General features: G+C 38.5%; 1 protein-coding gene across 1 annotated transcript; it reads left to right on the top strand.

The window, feature by feature from the left end:
* Positions 1-271: 271 nt before the first annotated feature.
* LOC120417158 (uncharacterized N-acetyltransferase DDB_G0290199-like) lies at positions 272-10,223 on the top strand. Its single transcript, XM_039579141.2, has 3 exons — positions 272-462; positions 4,151-4,167; positions 9,281-10,223. Exon 3 carries the CDS (start codon positions 9,806-9,808, stop codon positions 10,166-10,168), a length of 363 nt encoding a protein of 120 aa, XP_039435075.1. The 5' UTR covers positions 272-462; positions 4,151-4,167; positions 9,281-9,805; the 3' UTR covers positions 10,169-10,223.
* The last annotated feature ends 6,760 nt before the right edge of the window (positions 10,224-16,983 follow it).

Here is a 16,983-nt window from a genome sequence, read left to right as displayed (position 1 = left end):
TCTAGTTCAGACTCAAACGTCACAGTTGATCTTTTGCTTTGGCGGGTTTTTAAGCTTTTCTTGTAGTAGAGGCTCGAACCTCGAAATTCGATTTTTTCGCAAACGACGCAATGTTGACAAGGGAGCGTTCTTTTATTACGTAACGCAGTAGGGGGGGAGGGGGGGTCGGAGGCCGTGTTACGCCCCCTACAAAATTTTTAAAATTTGTATTGAAATTTTGTTACGAGGGGGGGGGGGAGGGGTTACGTAATAAAAGAACGCTCCCCAACTAAAAATAGAAAACAAACAAAAATTTCTCGCGACGGTCGTGTCTCGTGGTTTTGTTTCGGGTTCGCGATTTCGGTTCTGTGTTCCGGATTGTGGCTTCCAAGCTTCCTTAGGCTAAATCGATGACCAGTTTGAGGGTTCAATCAGCGGCAATGTAGAGGCAGAACCGGAGGATGCCACACAGGTAGAAGAAATGTAAGCAAACTTTTTTTGTTATCTTATTTTGCTTGTAAACTTTGTTGTGAAGGTTGTGAACCCTCTACAACTCAAACTCCGCCTGCGGCGTGATCGATCAAAATCAGTAACAACATTTCAAAAGGGCGAAACCTACGATCCTGCCGTTTCGGGAAAATCAACTTTCAAAATTTTGCAATTCCGATCAATTCCTATTTCCACAAAAAAGCATGAAAACCATCATTTTTTTCAAAACATAATAGAAAATAGCAATAATTTGATCATAGAGAGCAATTTGAAATTAATTTAGGTGTTTTTGCTATTAAAAATTGAGAAAAACAAATTACGCCTTTTTGAAGAGCGTTCCTCCATTTTCGCCCCACCGTATTCGCCACCCACTCAACCAAAACAACGGTTTAGCCCGTCAGGTTACGCCACAAAGCAAAAGTAAACAACAGATTCGCCCTTTTGTTTTTTGTTAATTTTTCGGGTTTTTAAAGAAAAAAGTGGTGAAACAACTATTTTATCATTGTGAAACGTTACAGTCAGTGATAATACAGTGATATTTGCAACCTCAGTGATAAAAAAAATTGGTCTAGAAAGCCTTCATAAGGAGTCCGATTCAGGCCAAGACTCGTTGAGCTAGGATACACCGTAAGTAGCAGTATCAGTTGGTTTGACGATGTGGTCTATATTGAAGTGACGTTCCTTGGGGTGTCCCCGCCGGAAGTGGGAGACATGACACCTCGCGACACCACCCTGCCTTCTCAATCTTTGCATAGCTTCGATGGATACGGAGGCGATGATTTTGTACTGCATTCCTCCTAAACCTCCCTACACTAACTTTTTGCCCTGCAACTGCTCGACCCAGAATCCCCGGATGTCCCAAGAACCGGTAAATTATGAACCTTCACATATAGATTGTGAATCCAGACCAGATCCGATACTACAATAATTGAAATTAAAAAGTTATGTATTTAGGATCATACAAATCTGTGTTTGTTGTGGAATTGTGGTCAGAGACATCAAAAACATACATTTTGATCCATTTTGAGGATTGTCAGGTTAAAATTCACTAAATTATAACAAAAATTTAGTGTTTATAATATACGTCGGAACTTGCAGAAAACACTACATTCGCCCCTCGTGATTGGATGAAAACACAAGGGCGGAAACTCAATTTGGTTTGTTTTGATTGATGTTGTTGATTAGCCCTTTTGTTTTTTGCTTGTAAAACTACGTATTTTCGGAATTTTGAGATGTTGGAGGGTGTTTTAGAATTAGTTTTGTTCGCTTTACATGATTCTGCCGAAAACTCATTTTGTTTGCATCGGAGGGTTCCGCCCTTTTGAAAAGTTGTTACTGAAATGTGCTTTTTAGATTGTACCTCCTGCGGGTGTAAGAAGGCCATCGTTTTTTGCAACTGATTATCTAAAAAAAACCTAATATTTGTATCTGATATTGTCAAGAACATTGTGAAATGAAAAGCATTTAGTGATATGCTCAAAAACGTTTTTATACAAAGCACTTTTTCAAATGATAAATATTACGGCACACTAATGATTACGACATTTTTTCTTTATTATCAAAATTTTGTAAACAAATCACTTTTTTTGTTTTTGAAGTGGTTTAGAATTTTTAATTGCAAGATGGCGGAAATCGTGGGAAAATATATGTTGATCAAAGTTGTATTGTTTATTTGATTTTGGTTAACCGCGGTGGATTTTCTTGAAATAATTCGAACTGTCAAAAATCCACCAAAGCATCTAAACCACGATTTGTAATGTATGGAAATTGTCCAAGAGGGGGAGGGGGGAGTCTAAGATTTCAAAAAAGTGGTCACGTGGTGGTTGGTCCCTAAAGAAATAGACAGACAGTAGATTTTTTTCAAATGTCTCCAGATTTTAAGCGAAGATGGCTTTTACGAATGGTGAACAAAATCGCGCAGTGGTACCAACTTAAGGAAGAGAGTGTGGTTGTCATGCTATGGCAAACTTTTTTTGTAATGTAGGTACCACTGCGTGATTTGACATTTCGGGTATGCAACATTCGTAACGCCATCTTCGTTTTATATCTGTGTAGTTTTTGGATTTGTTTTTTTTTAAATAGATACCGTAAACTGGGGTCAATCGGGACACATGGGGCGAATTGGGACAGCAGTTTTAACCATGTTGGAGCACAATATTTTGATTTTTCTGGTTGGTTTCGGTTAGAACAGACTCAGACCAACAAAATGTGTACATCCATTTCCAAATTTAAAAGCTTTAAGTGCTTTAAAAACTGCTGTCCCTATTCAGACTGTAGTCCCGATTCGCCCCAGATTACGGTACTTAAGGTTTTGGAATACCTAAATCAAAATCATGCAATTAAACAGAATGAAACAGAACAATTATTCGAAGCTGGTCATTAGGGTGGGTACGGATACCCATAGGGACTCTCAGGCCAAATTTCAGCTCATTTGGTTGAAAACTGGCTTGTCTCAAGCGAGTTAAAGTTTACATGGGATTTACTATGGGAAATTTTGAATTTTCGTTCATTCGCTCCTACAGGCCTGGGGGAAACATGTAGAAACTTCTTGGATGGCCAGAAATGAGCGGAATCGTCTGGAGAACAACTTTCCCTAAGATACCAGGTGGATTCGTTCAACCCCCATCGAGCTCAACGGCAATACATCCGGGGTTTTCGGAACCAACGGTTTTCCCCAGAAAAGCATCAAATTTTCCTTAGCATGCTATGAATGCTTGATGAACACCGCGACGCCACATGTCAAACAGCTACCACGTGGGCTAGCATCGCCTATAAAAAATTACTTTTTATTACTTTTTGAACCATACAATCAAAATTTATGGTGATCCTGATACTATTTAGCTGTATTCTAAACCTCCAAATAAGAAAAAAAAAGTGCAAATTTTACAATCACGTGGTAGCTGTTTGACATGTGGCGTCGCGGTATTCATCAAGCATTCATAGCATGCTAAGGAAAATTTGTTGCTTTTCTGGGGAAAACCGTTGGTTCCGAAAACCCCGGATGTAATTGCCGTTGAGCTCGATGAGGGTTGAACGAATCCACTTGGTATCTTAAGGAAAGTTGTTCTCCAGACGATTCCACTCATTTCTGGCCATCCTAGAAGTTTCTACATGTTTCCCCCAGGCCTGTAGGAGCGAATGAACGAAAATTCAAAATTTCCCATAGTAAATCCCATGTAAACTTAAACTCGCTTGAGACAAGCCAGTTTTCAACCAAATGAGCTGAAATTTGGCGTGAGAGTCTCTATGGATATGCCCTACAAGGGGAACCACACCATAACTTGATCTGAGAACTTTTCAAAATCCGTACCCACCCTACTGGTCATTCTTTGTTGAAATTTAGCTATTTTTTTATTAATAGTCGTATAGAATAAAACAGAAACACTTGATTAATAAAATATATTAAAATCAGTGCAAAATCCATGCTAAATAAAATAATAAACAGGAAGATAAAAATAGAATTTATGTGATGAGCAGTATATCCCCCTCTTACTTGACGTGAACTGCCACTTGAGTAAAAAGAATAGACTGCTTGGTAAAAATCGCGTTTTTTGTGTTTTTTTTTTTTTTTTTTTTTTTTGTCAAATTCCCGACTTTAGTTTATGACCCTCCAAGTTATTGTTCTCATAAAAACTAGTTTTAAACAAAGACCATAATTATTACCTTAATTTTGTTTTTGCAGGTCAAATAATCGAGCAGGTCATTAGGACTACTGATAGAGTCGTGCTATATGACCTGATTGATGTACTGGGAAGCGCCTTCATCGACATCAGCAATAAAACCCGCATTAGTATTTATGCTGGAAATCGTGCCTACTTTGGATTACGGAAAAGCTTGACTTCTGATCGATTGCAACCCCGCACAGTGCTGACGATGTACAAAACACTGATTACTAGAGTACTTTTTCAAAAGGTCCTATGTGCAAAAACCTCAATCTGAGAAATTTGATGATAAAGTTTTGGTGCACATTTTTAAATCCCATTTAAACACGCTTTGGTATTTTTCGATTCTGAAAACGCCCAAATGGGTCTGGAGTAATGCTTTTCAAGTGTACATTTCGGAATTATATAAAAGACAAGATTACACTTAGTTCTGACGCAATTTGGTTCATACAACCTGTGAGTGCACATAGAACACGTTGATAGAACAATTTTTGCACATAAGACTTAACGCATTGGACTATATTCTTATGGCATTGCGCATAAAACTTTATCAAATAAAATTTAAATCTTGATTAAAAAAAAACAACATTTTTGTGATAATAATGTATGTCCAACTCTCTCGCAACGTGTAGACAACAGCTGACGAAGAGCATGAAATATTTCAATGCTTCCAGCGCGAGAGGAGAGAGAACCCGTTATTTCCCAATGAGCCTTCTGTGAGATGGGTGGCGGGTAGGATAATTTACGATGCCAAATTAACCAATGCGCCAATGTAAACAATCATTATTGTTTACTTTGGCGCATAGGATAATTTGACATGGTAAATTATCTTATCCGCCTATCGTGCTGTTAGCGCACATACTACATTTTTTAATCTATCGTTTTTTAAAGTTTTCGGTAAAAATATTATTTAACGGTTATAAACAAGTGTTTCGATAGCCCCCCAGCAGCACTGCATGCGCACAACTTTTATTCCAAAGTGGCGGATTATCTGGAGGCGGGCTAGCGCGGATTCCCGGTGATGTACATCATGCGCGAGCGGGACCGCACCGAGGACGCGTATGGGTTGCTGAACGAATATGCCGACGATGGAAGGAATACTATTGCCGACGCCGGCTCTCTGTTTGATCGATTTTTTGTGAGGGAAGCAAAAACGTCCGTGATCATCTTCAACTGGCGATTAAACAACAGACTGGAACGCAAGAGCGTCATCACCTAACGGGAAGTAGTCTGGTGAGAAGGTTACTGCTAAAGAGGTTGAGACAAAGGTTGGAGAGGAGAAAAGTGCAGCAAAGGACGGGAAAGGTTCGCAGAAGGAACCGGAACCGGAGGATGTTCAAAACCCATAAGATGATGCTGTCTCGAATGAAAAGGCTTAGTCTGAGCAAATAGATTCACCATTTTTTACTGTATTTTTCGTAAGGTTATGATTTACAAAATGTATAACTAAATTTATTGACTTTATTTCATGTTGACGCAACATATTGTACATGTGTTGTCGCCATTTTTGCACTGGAAATCTCAAAGAGACCCGTTGGATGTTTCAGCCGGACTTCCGCTTCCTTTTGACACGAGATGGTCATTCGATGGAGGTACGTGTTGATCACGATGTAATCGGCACCAGCTTTGAAGATGTCCAGATGAGTTTCGGTGACCGCGTTCGGGTTGGTTGCGTTGTATCTGCTACTTCACTGCCCAGCATGGTCTGGCTAACTTGCTTCGACAGATGCGTCAGTAACCTCCGTCGATGACGATGTACTCCGGGGAGAACAACGACGGATTGGGGGTGAGCGATCGGTTGAACCTGCGGTAACGAAGGATACATGATGTTGATTTAGGAGCTGCCCTGAGATCCTTGCGTCAAATAACATCACCACACCGAAAACCACGTTTGAATTCATTGTATTTTTCGAATTATGAGCAAAAATGTAAATTTATTGACAATGTTGCAAATGTTGTTAATTTCAAGTTTCTTAAACAAGCTTTCCCGAAAGTTAGATTGTTTGAAAAAGTTTTTCAATGTTTATAATGTTATCAGGAGCTATTACGAAGGTAATCAAACAACATCGGAACCTCAAATCAATTTAGAGGCTTGGTGGTGGAAGTGTTAAATTAAAATCCACTTAAGGACAGAATGGACCACCCTTTTCCAAATCAAAAGTTATGAAATTTTGGTTAAATGGATTATGTCGCTCCTGGTAGGTTCACAAATCACGCTAAATGCAATATAGTTGATTTTTTAGTTGTTTTGATGCTTATTTAAAAAATAGTGTCTTATTTCAGCATATTAAAACTATTTTCAAAAATGTTTGTTTTGGTAAGTGACTATTTTCATAAAAGTAGTCTAACTTCATGGAAACTATGTTAGAAAGGTCCCTTTAATCATTTATTATCTCCCTTCAACGTTTTATTAGATAAAATGGCTTGTTTTCTAAAGTGGCCCATTCTGCCCCGCACCCAGAAAAAGTAGCCGAAAAAAACTTTTTTTTAAGTGGCTCAAAATTAGTTTTAAGCTAAACATTTTCATCAACCAGGTATACAACATTGAAGGGAACATCCCAAAGCATAAGCCTACTTCTCTGAATTCATAAATTTGTATGTTTTTCTATGGTTTTAGGGGCATTTTACTTAGGCGGGCCATTCTGCCCCCCCCCCCCCTGCCCCTAACGCAGTTCTTAAGCTGGCTGATGAGCAGCTATTAGGACCTGTAGAGCGCGGAGAGTCACAGGCGATTCTTCAGCGAGGTAAGTTCGCTCAGATCACCAGCCAAATCTTCCGTAAAACCAGGTTGTTTGTGGCTGGCTGTGAGAAAAGATCGTCGCGACGACGAAGCCGCAACGCACTTGTCGTAGTGTCCATTCTGGAACTGAAAAAACAACAGCGTGCACGGCCGCCATGCGACCGCGTATTCCGTTACGGTGGCGCTGCTCCAGCAGGACGATGCCCTGCGTAGTCAGGAACAACACGTCGTGATCGGAGCGCTTCTGCAGAGCCTTTGTAACCCAGAATAATGTACGGTTTGTCCGACTGGATCCACTTGGTGATCAATTCTTCATGAAACTGATCGTCTCCTGCAGCGTGACCAGATATTTCTGCGTCGTACGGAAATCACCACGAATCGAGAGTTCCTTGAGTGCAATTTGTAAGGTTTCGCCCCACAAGAAACAATGACCAAATTGGGAATCAGCAAACTCGTTCAGTTTACTGGAAGCGGCCACACTGGAGTGCCCCGCACCTTAGACCAACTTCATTACAAAAATCAGCGAACCAGGCACTTCAACTTGCACCTCGACGGAAATGCGCCGGGAACTAAACCGCAGCAACCTATATGTTTCCGCCCGCTCCGGCGGCCCCAGAAACACTAGTCTCAGCAGCTCGTACATTTTTGGATTCTCGGACACCTTGTCCCAAGAGGCCCAGACGATCTGCACCTGCGTGCGTCATTATGAGCTCGTCGTTGGCGAAGTTGTTGATAGCCGATCCACCCGGCAATCTTAATGTATTCAACGTTCGTCTTGAGGATCTCTGACGAGACCATGACCACGAAGCGGATGGCTTTTTTAAGGTTTCTAAAAGCGTCCTCTGTACCACGTCCGCCGCCGTTTGGTTGGTCGTTGTCGGGGGACCAGGTACCGTAAAATAGTGCTGCGGGTGATTAAAAAAATAGTTTAAGGTTAAGGTTTATGAAATTTAACAGGATAACATTTCCCTCCTGGCCAAAAGGGGAGATGTTTTCTGGCCTTCCGGATGTTTTTGTCGGTTCCGTGGCCATCCGGAAGGCTTCCCTGCGCAAGAGGGATGATGCTTTTTGGCCATCCGGATGGCCACGAAACCGGCAAAATTCATTCAGGCGGCCAAAAAGCATCCTCCCTTTTGCACAGGGACACCTTCCAGATAGCCACGGAACCAAGAAAACCCACCCGGAAAGCCAAATAATAGCCACGGTACCGGCAAAACCAACCCGGAAGGCCAAACAAATATTCGCCCTCTTGCACAGGGACGCCTTTCGGAGCCGATCCCATGGTCCAGGAATCATCTTTGGGAATCACGGTAATTTTCCACCCTACTTACCGTATTTTTTTGTTGCCGCAATCCTTCGCCCTCCGACACTTTTCTTTTAAAACTCAAACAGTCCACAACAATGATCTGTCCGCGATCCTATGAACCAAAACAAAAAACATATTTTATGCTGTTTTATGAGTTGTTTTGGTTTGTCATGCTGGGAGTCGTATCCGCCAGATTCGAGAGAGAGAGAGAGCTCATTGGTTAAATTTCGCTCTTCTCTTTTGCTGTGTCAGGCATTGAAACATTTCATACTCTCTTACAGCTGACGTCTGCACGTTAACCGGATCCTAGACAAACATTATTTTTAAAAAGATATATGGATATAAAAAAATCTATCATTACTTTCTAATTATTCAATAAAATGCGTACATACGTCGTTATTATATTAGCGTATGTGCATAATGATTGAAATATATTTAAAATTGTACATAGGTTGATTTGTTATTGTCGTATGTGCATCATTTTACTGAATGCACATAGGACGCTGAGAGGTAAAACGACGTAAATTATGTTGTATAAAAATTTAAGAGAATGCTCATAGGTTATTTTGCATTTCGCTAATATTTTTAAAAATTAAATACTTAGAAGAAATCGGGTTTGAGGATAGTGTAGTTTCGGATATGCAGAACGTCATGCATTGAATAACTCAGTTTGTTTACTTTTGGCGCATAGGACCTTTTGAAAAAGTACTCTAGATTAGACCGATTGTAATCTACGTCCTAAAAACTAGAACTGTCTCAGTTATCGAACGGAACGTGCTACGAAAGATCTACGGTGGAGTACAAACGGTTGGCCGAATACAGTGAAGACGCATGAACTGGTCAAAGGATCTATGCCAGCGTCCCCAACCGTAGACGCCCAACTTCCAGTTCAAAAACCCTTTCCAGCACTTTCCATCAGCGAACTCGACCTGCTCGACAGTGCTGTGCGCTCCACGTGACTGCGAGAGAGAACGTCTTCAGCGGCGCTCTCTCCGGCGGCCAAGCAATGCCTGACATCTGCTCACCTTGGTCGCTCCGCTCCATTCAAAACTCAGTGTACAGAGTGCTGTCAATCGGATCGGACGTGTTTTTAAAACCCTGCAGGAAGAGTGTGTTCGCGTTCTACCCGCGCCCCGTGTATTTGTGTGCGTGTGTGGATTGGTGGTGTTTGTGCCATTCAGTAGCAGCAGCAGCAGCAGTAGAGTTTTGCCTAGATGTTTGTGCTTGTATTTTGTTGAATGGTAGCGAGCAAGCAAACAAGAAAAGGGTATACGCACTACTTGGAGAATGCAAAGCTAATTTGCAGCCCCGATATGCAATAAATGCAGCTGCTTTTATGCTGCGCAAAGGGAGGCAACATAATCGTCTGCGAAGGAAAAGTCAAGAATTCAATACATTGAGAGAGAAGGTGGTGCGCTAGTGTGTGCGGTTGAAGGAAGAGCTCAGTTGCAGAGGAAAGAAAAAGTTTCAAAATGTTGTGAAGAAATTTTTGGTTGGCCAAAAATTGTAGCTAAAGAAGGTGTGTGCGTGCGAGTCCGTCCGGCTGTATATGTGTGTGCAGTTTTTCGGTCACGGGCAGAACCTGGCAAGTAATGTGTAAAAATTCGTGGTTCCCGGTTGTCCACCACGATGGGAAAGTCCAAGTTTCCCGGCAAGCCGTCCCGTTTGGTGAACAAGAAGCGCGTCTCGGTGCTGTCCGGGGCCGGGCTCAGCACCCTAGCCAGCGGCTGCAGCAGCGATGAGGACAACAACCAGCACCAGGAAAATTCGTCGTCGACGACGACCACGGAAAAGTTGAACCACCAGCAGCAATCACCAATACATTCGCAGCATCAGCAGCAACAACAACAGCAGCAGCAAAAGCAAAATCAGCAGCAGCAGCAGCAGCCGTCACCGAAGGCATCAACGTTATTAGACAATGAAGAAATTGATCAAGATGGCGATGAAGATGTTAGTAAGGTTAGTACAAGTACACACTCCCGAGCGTGTTGACATTTTTCTTGTATAACCCGCGAACCCCCCTTTCGTTTATTCCACAAAAACTTTGGAGTTCAGGACGTTAAACCTCGCCACAGAGAGGGATTTGACCTAGTAATGTATGCTTGCTTGACTTGATGTGGCAGCTGCAGTTGGCCTCGATAGTGTCAAAAATTTTCCCCCGAGGGCTCGGGAAGGCCACTCTACGTTTTTATATTTTGACGTGTTGAACGGAGATTCCGGCAGCGGTGCCAGTGGTGCTGATATACACAGCTGACTTTTCTGGTGTTGTTTGCATGACTTGTCAATGATAGCGAGCTATCTGGACTGTTTATTCCAGTATTTTTATGTTCACGGGAAACCTTGAGAAATTTAAACTCATTTAGTCATTTAAACTTTCATCAAATAAAAAAAAAATCTAATAAAAACTAGGTCTAAAACGAATTCATACATATAAACAAAATTAGTAATTTTTATCGTAGATCCAAATGACCCCCTGAACAAGTGATAAAACGAAATCCTCTAAAACAACACGGAAATGTTCAATTTATATTCTGGAAGTGTTCCCGATAAAACCATCGGTAATCCGTGGCTTTTCCGATGTTCTGAATTTTCAAAAAAAGAAACACGCCTGATACTTCCGCTCACCCAAAAAATATTTTCAAAGAAAAATCCCCTTATTCTAGCAATGCACTAGCCACAACAAGCGTCCAAAGGGTCATTTTGATGTAAAATTGGCTAAACTTTTCGAAAAAAAATATTCAAGAGCACAATATCAAGTTTTAGGGGTGAAAACTTCGAAAAACTAGTCAAAAATGGTCAAAATCATCACTTTTTCAGAAAAAAAAAACATTTTCGTAAAATTCTGATAAATAGTAAATAAAACAAGCACATCCCTTATGTTTAGATATCAACATATTAGTTTTTTCTGCTCTAAAACTTTGCAGAACATTGCTACATTCAAAAAAGTAACCCGACAAAGTTACAAAAAAACACGTAATTTTTAAATGAAAATGTTTGTTCTAAATGAAAAAATACCCTTCTGAGTTTATTCAGATTCGTAAAGTACATAAAATTTCCCAAAAAATAACATATTTCACGATTTTTGACAGTTAAGTAACGCGAAATGGCAGCGATTTTAAAACTATTTTATAACTCTTTTTGATAAAAATACGTTTTTTAAAAATTTTGAGTACGCCATCAAATTGGGTGTCAAATTTTAAGCAAAAGATCCTTTGACACCAAGTTCCTATCTCTTCACGGTTTCGAGCTACGAAGTTGACGGTTTCGAGCTACACATCACTGAAAAAAACGTGTCTTAGTAAATTTCCTGACAAATGAAAGGGGTCGTACCGCTCCTCCGTCACGAGATATCGAGATGGAATTGGAAGTTTCTTCATTTCTTCGAGCAGAACAAATTGGATTTTTGATTCGATTGAATTTATTATTTTTATTTACTTTTTTTGTCATAAATTGAAATTTTCATTGAAAAACCAAAAACTATTAAGTTTAATCTTTAAATGCCCTACAATCAAACAAGGGCTTTTGAAATGCAAAATTGATTAACGGTGCACATCAACCAGAGCTTTTGCACCATGATTTTTGTTACAGATATTTTAGTATTTTCGAAACTACGGGAACTATCGATAAAACTTTTCATTCATATCCTAAAGTACTGTCTACTAAAGCCGATGAAAATATTTGTCTAAGTTTTTGTCCCTCGGCTCTGGCCGGGTTCGAAGGGGGGGGGGGAGGTGGGTGGGGGAGAAATTAAAAATATACAATTATTGAAATAACAAGCCATACTTTTAGGATTTTCATGTAAAAACTGATTTAAAATGCATTTTACACTAGTTCAGGCGCATATGGCAATAATAAATTAATTTTCAAAAATGAAAGATTTGACGAAGCCAAAAATGTTTGCGAAAGAAAACTTAAGCATCGAAAATTTTCAAAAGATTTTTAAATCAACTCAATCATGCTAAAAGTAATTCTAAACGCAGGGAAATGCATTTTAAATTGACTTCAGCTGATTGTATTAAAATTTCCATTGAAATTTTGAAGTTTTTTGAAAAAAATATTTTTTTGCCCCCTGATTTTTCGGGCCATTTTTGAAGACGGGGGGGAAATGAATCCAAAATTTATTGGGAAAAAGGCATGCTTTCAAAAAAAAGAAATCTACTGTAAAATATAACAAATTTTATATATGCAAAATATGAGATAAATTTAACTAAATATATAATAATCAAATGTCCTAATTATTATGCAAACATTTATTTTACAAATAGACGCTTACATTTCAGATAGGGGCATAAGCATTGGCTTTGTATGAGGCATAGCACTATTTAAAATGTAAAGAACGGAATGCCAGTTACATCCTTTAAGTGTTAAAAACATTTCATACAACAGATCAAACACAAAGTATACCTACAACCAGGGATTGAATAATCGCGAAAAAAAAATCGCTTGCGAACTTACTTCACCCGCGAAAGAGAGAGGAGGAAAATCACGCAAAAGAAAATCGCTCCCGAAATTGTCCAAGAAAATCAATCTGCTGATGATTTATAGTGAATTTCCTTGTCAGCACCACTCAAAAAAAATGTATTTCACTTTGTTTACACACATTGCCCATCTACAAAATGTGACAGATCATTTTTCGACGTTTGAAGTTAAACTTGCAAGTGTAGTAGTGAAAAAGATGTTCCGCCGAATAATCAAGATGATGATTTTTTTATGATTCTTTTTACCAATCTTCACGCAAAAAAATCAATTCTCAAAATCGTGAATTCAATTCACGTATGCGAGAACCACGAAGGAATATATTAACGTTCATAGTGCAAATGCACCATACTTATGAATAAATTCCTTCGTGGTTCTCACATTCGTGAACTTAATTCACGATTACGAGAATTGATTTTTTTCTGTGTTCCGTGCGCGAGGGAGGAGAGCCATGCTCCCTTAGGATTTTTTCTCTTGATGAACATTCAAAGATTTTCTTTTGATGATGAAAGGTATCAGTTAAATATGGATTACCATTTTTCCGGTAGCTGATAACGTAGTCAAATTTCATATAACATATTATTCACAACCAAATGATTATTTTTCTTGAACAACATAAGATCATCCATCCTCAGGATCAGACAGTGAGCAAGAGAGCAACTCTCTCTCCCCCTATTCCTATGCTTCACTCCCGCTCTCTTTCTCCAGAACAAAAGTAAACTTTAATAAACGAATGCAAAGCATATTAACCGACAGCGTTGCTCTCTTGCTCGCTGTCTTGTTATGGTCTTCTATCCAATAGATGATATTTATAATTTTCATAATGAAAAGATGATGTTTTATTTATTTTGTCATATTTTTAATCTTTTATTGTTTCAAAGAAAGCCTCATTTTTGGCTCAGCACTATCATGATTACATCTAGATTAAATTTTCATAAGGTCCTATCTGCATAGGAAACCCGTGACTCATAGGTTGTTTTGATATTTTACTCTAGACATAATTTGACATAATTTGGCGTAATTTAAATACCATAAACTGGTCCAACCTGGCACCACTGGCACCTCCTCTACCGTCGTCATCGCGCATATCAAGGTGTGTGTGTGCGTGTCACCGTCGTCGTTTCCAATACCTTTCCTTGGGAATGTTCTGCGCTTAATGTGCTTGTATGAACCCGTACTGAGAGCGCGTCAATGAAACGCAAACAAAAAAAAAACATCCGAAAAAGACTAAAAGTTGACGAAGACTACGACTACGAAGCCAGCAGTAGCGCCCTCTTAATAGACACACGAGCGCGTGCTGCAATTCGTCTATCTCCGCACACATGCACAGGTAGCGCAAGTGTGGTCGTGCATTTTTCGGGTTGCATGAAAAATTTAGGAGCAAAAAAATAAATAAAAATAGTGCGCAAAATTTTGCTCGAGCAACTACGCTGTCCTCCCCCTCGTTTTCCCACATAATAATAATGAAAAAAGAAAAAAAACTTTCGGGGTTACGATGAGACGATGACTCAATCGTCAAAATCAATTTTTGTACACGGGGAATACGTTGAACCTGAAAGTTTTTTTTTTTTCGTTTGTGTGATGTAGATCAACTGTCACAAACACACCAAAAAAACAAATCACATAAAAGAAAATTCAGGAAATTTCGTCAAAACAAACGGTTTCTTTATCCATGTTGTTCCTCAAGACGGTGTTGTCGTCCCCAAGTCTATTCTTCTCCAGAAAGTTGAAGGGCTTTCTTGAATGGAACAGCACAACTGCTCAAAAACCACGATCGTACGTGTACGTGGTGCGCCGGCTTTATTTCCGTTTTCTTTCCAGAAAACCTCGTAAATCTGCTGTTGGAGTGGGTTTTGTGTGTGCGTTCTCGTAGTAAAAACGTAAGAATTTTTATTGCCCTTGAAAAAAAAGGGGCGCGCAGAAAAGATTAATCATGCGCATGTGGTGAGACTTGGGAGTGTTTTTTTTGTTCTTTGATTTTTGGAGGGAGAGAGTAGTGAAATATTTGATTCTAATCGTTGGCTTTTAAAACTGTAATTAGAGTCGTTGAAAGGACTCGACACTAATAACCCCTTGTTTGAAATTATTTATGTTTTCCAGGTGACATAAGAAGGCTCGATTGTTAGAAATTCGATTATCCAAAGTTTGATTATCTGAAGGTTTCAAATCAATTTCGGACAGTCTTCTATAAAGCACAGTTTAGTATAAAGCAGTATTATTGTGTATTTTTTCTATGACCAAAGAATTCATTTTACATCATAAGGTCATCAATACAAGTTTTCATACAAAAGGCTATTAGAATATTTAGAAATATGATCTGGGAAACAGTTTTTCTGATCGATTTGGTGTCTTCTGAAAAGTTAGAGCAGTGTTGTTCAACCTTTTTGGATTCATTCCCCCCTCGGCTAATTTTCAAGGACCCCATTCCACCCTGTAGCCATGCACAAAAAGCATTATTTTGGCTTAACCCTCTACAACCTAACCCCGCCTTTAGACGTGCTTCGATCTAAAAAATCGCCAAAAATCAATTTTCCAACAAATTTTTGATCTTTAAAAAGCGTTGGATAGAAGAACTCTTCAAATTTTAGAAATTTTTAGGGTTGGAAGTTTAACTTGTTTTATGTGACTTTGCCAATGTTTTGAAAAATGTCATTTTTTTAGGGGTCAACTTTGGCTGTGTTTTTAGTAACATTTCCTATATTTTGAGTAAAAAGAAGTATGCAGTAATTTTTGTAGTGTCCCAGACTATGCCTCTACGCATTTTTTTGCAATTTAAATGATGATGGTGCCATTCTATAGCAGAAAATGTGAAAAACATGCAAAAAATTGAAAAAAGTGACTGTAAAAACGTTTAAAAATTAGGTAGGCAAGATGTAATTATATTAGGTGGTAGAATAGGCCAAATACTACCAAAAACAAACATAAACTAAACAAGATAAATGCAAATTAAAATACTAAAAATATAACAAGAAAAAAATAAAACAAGAGAAGTAAAGTTTTTCGTAGAACAAAAGTTGCTCAAAATGACCTCCTGAACACGGGAAAAATAAATATTTTCGAAAAAAAATTGGCCAGTAGAGGGTTAAGTGGGTGTTCTATTTAAATATAATATAACTTAACTTGTTTGCTACACTCGCAAAAAAATACAAGTGATTTACCCCTCTACAACCCAACCCCGCCTTTAGACGGGCTTCGATTTGAAAAATCGCCAAAAATCAATTTTTTAATCATTTTTTTTCTTTAAAAAGCATTGGAAAGAAGAACTCTTAAAATTTTAGAAAATTTATGGGTTGGAAGTTTTACTTGTTTTATGTGACTTTGCCAATGTTTTGAAAATTGTAATTTTTTAGCAGTGTTTTTACTAACATTTCTTATATTTTAATTAAAAAGAAGTATGCAGTAATTTTTCTAGTGCCCTAGACTACGCATTTTTTTTACAATTTAAATGATGAGCAACTCTCTACGAAATCGGCCGATTTCGACCATTTTTATTTTTTGTATTTTTTGATTTGACTCAAACTTTGTGGGGGCCTTCCGTATGACCAAATATGCTATTTTGTGTCATTGGTTCACCCATACAAGTCTCCATACAATTTTGGCAGCTGTCCATACAAAAATGGTATGTAAATATTCAAACAGCTGTAACTTTTGAGTGAATTTTCTGATCAATTAGGTGTCTTCGGCAAAGTTGTAGGTATTGTTGAGGACTATTGAGAAAAAATAGGTACACGGAAAAAAAATTGAGGATTTTTTTTATCAACTTTATTTCACTAAAACTCAATTTTCCAAAATACGTATTTTTTGATTTTCGAGATTTTTTTATATGTTTTAGAGGACAAAAATCCGCAACTTTTGAGACATAGAGAAACATGGTCAAAAAATCTGCCGCCGGGTTATGAATTTTTGAAAAAATAGTGATTTTTGGAAAAAATCGAAGTTTCATGCAAAAACAAGTTTGACATTATTTTTTAATGCAAAATTGAATTTGCAATCGAAAAGTACTTTACATATTTTTTGATAAAGGGCTCCGTTTTCTAGATATAGCCACCGAAAGTTTGATTTTAGCGAAATATTTGCAGTTTTTCAATTTTTAAAAATAGTGACCATGAGTGACCATTTCTAAAAATATATTTTTTGAAAGGTTCAGAAAATTTGCTATAAAATTGCCTAAGAGACATTGAAGATTGGACCTTTGGTTGCTGAGATACAGCGGCTTAAAGAAAAAAAAAACACGAAAATTGAAGTTTTCTAAGTCTCACCCAAACAGCCCACCATTTTCTAATGACGATATCTCAACAACTAATGGTCCGATTTTCAATGTTAATATATGA

The sequence above is a fragment of the Culex pipiens genome, chromosome 3 (genome assembly GCF_016801865.2).
Source record: "Culex pipiens pallens isolate TS chromosome 3, TS_CPP_V2, whole genome shotgun sequence".
NCBI lineage: Eukaryota > Metazoa > Arthropoda > Insecta > Diptera > Culicidae > Culex > Culex pipiens.
This window is presented reverse-complemented; position numbering and strand designations above follow the sequence as displayed.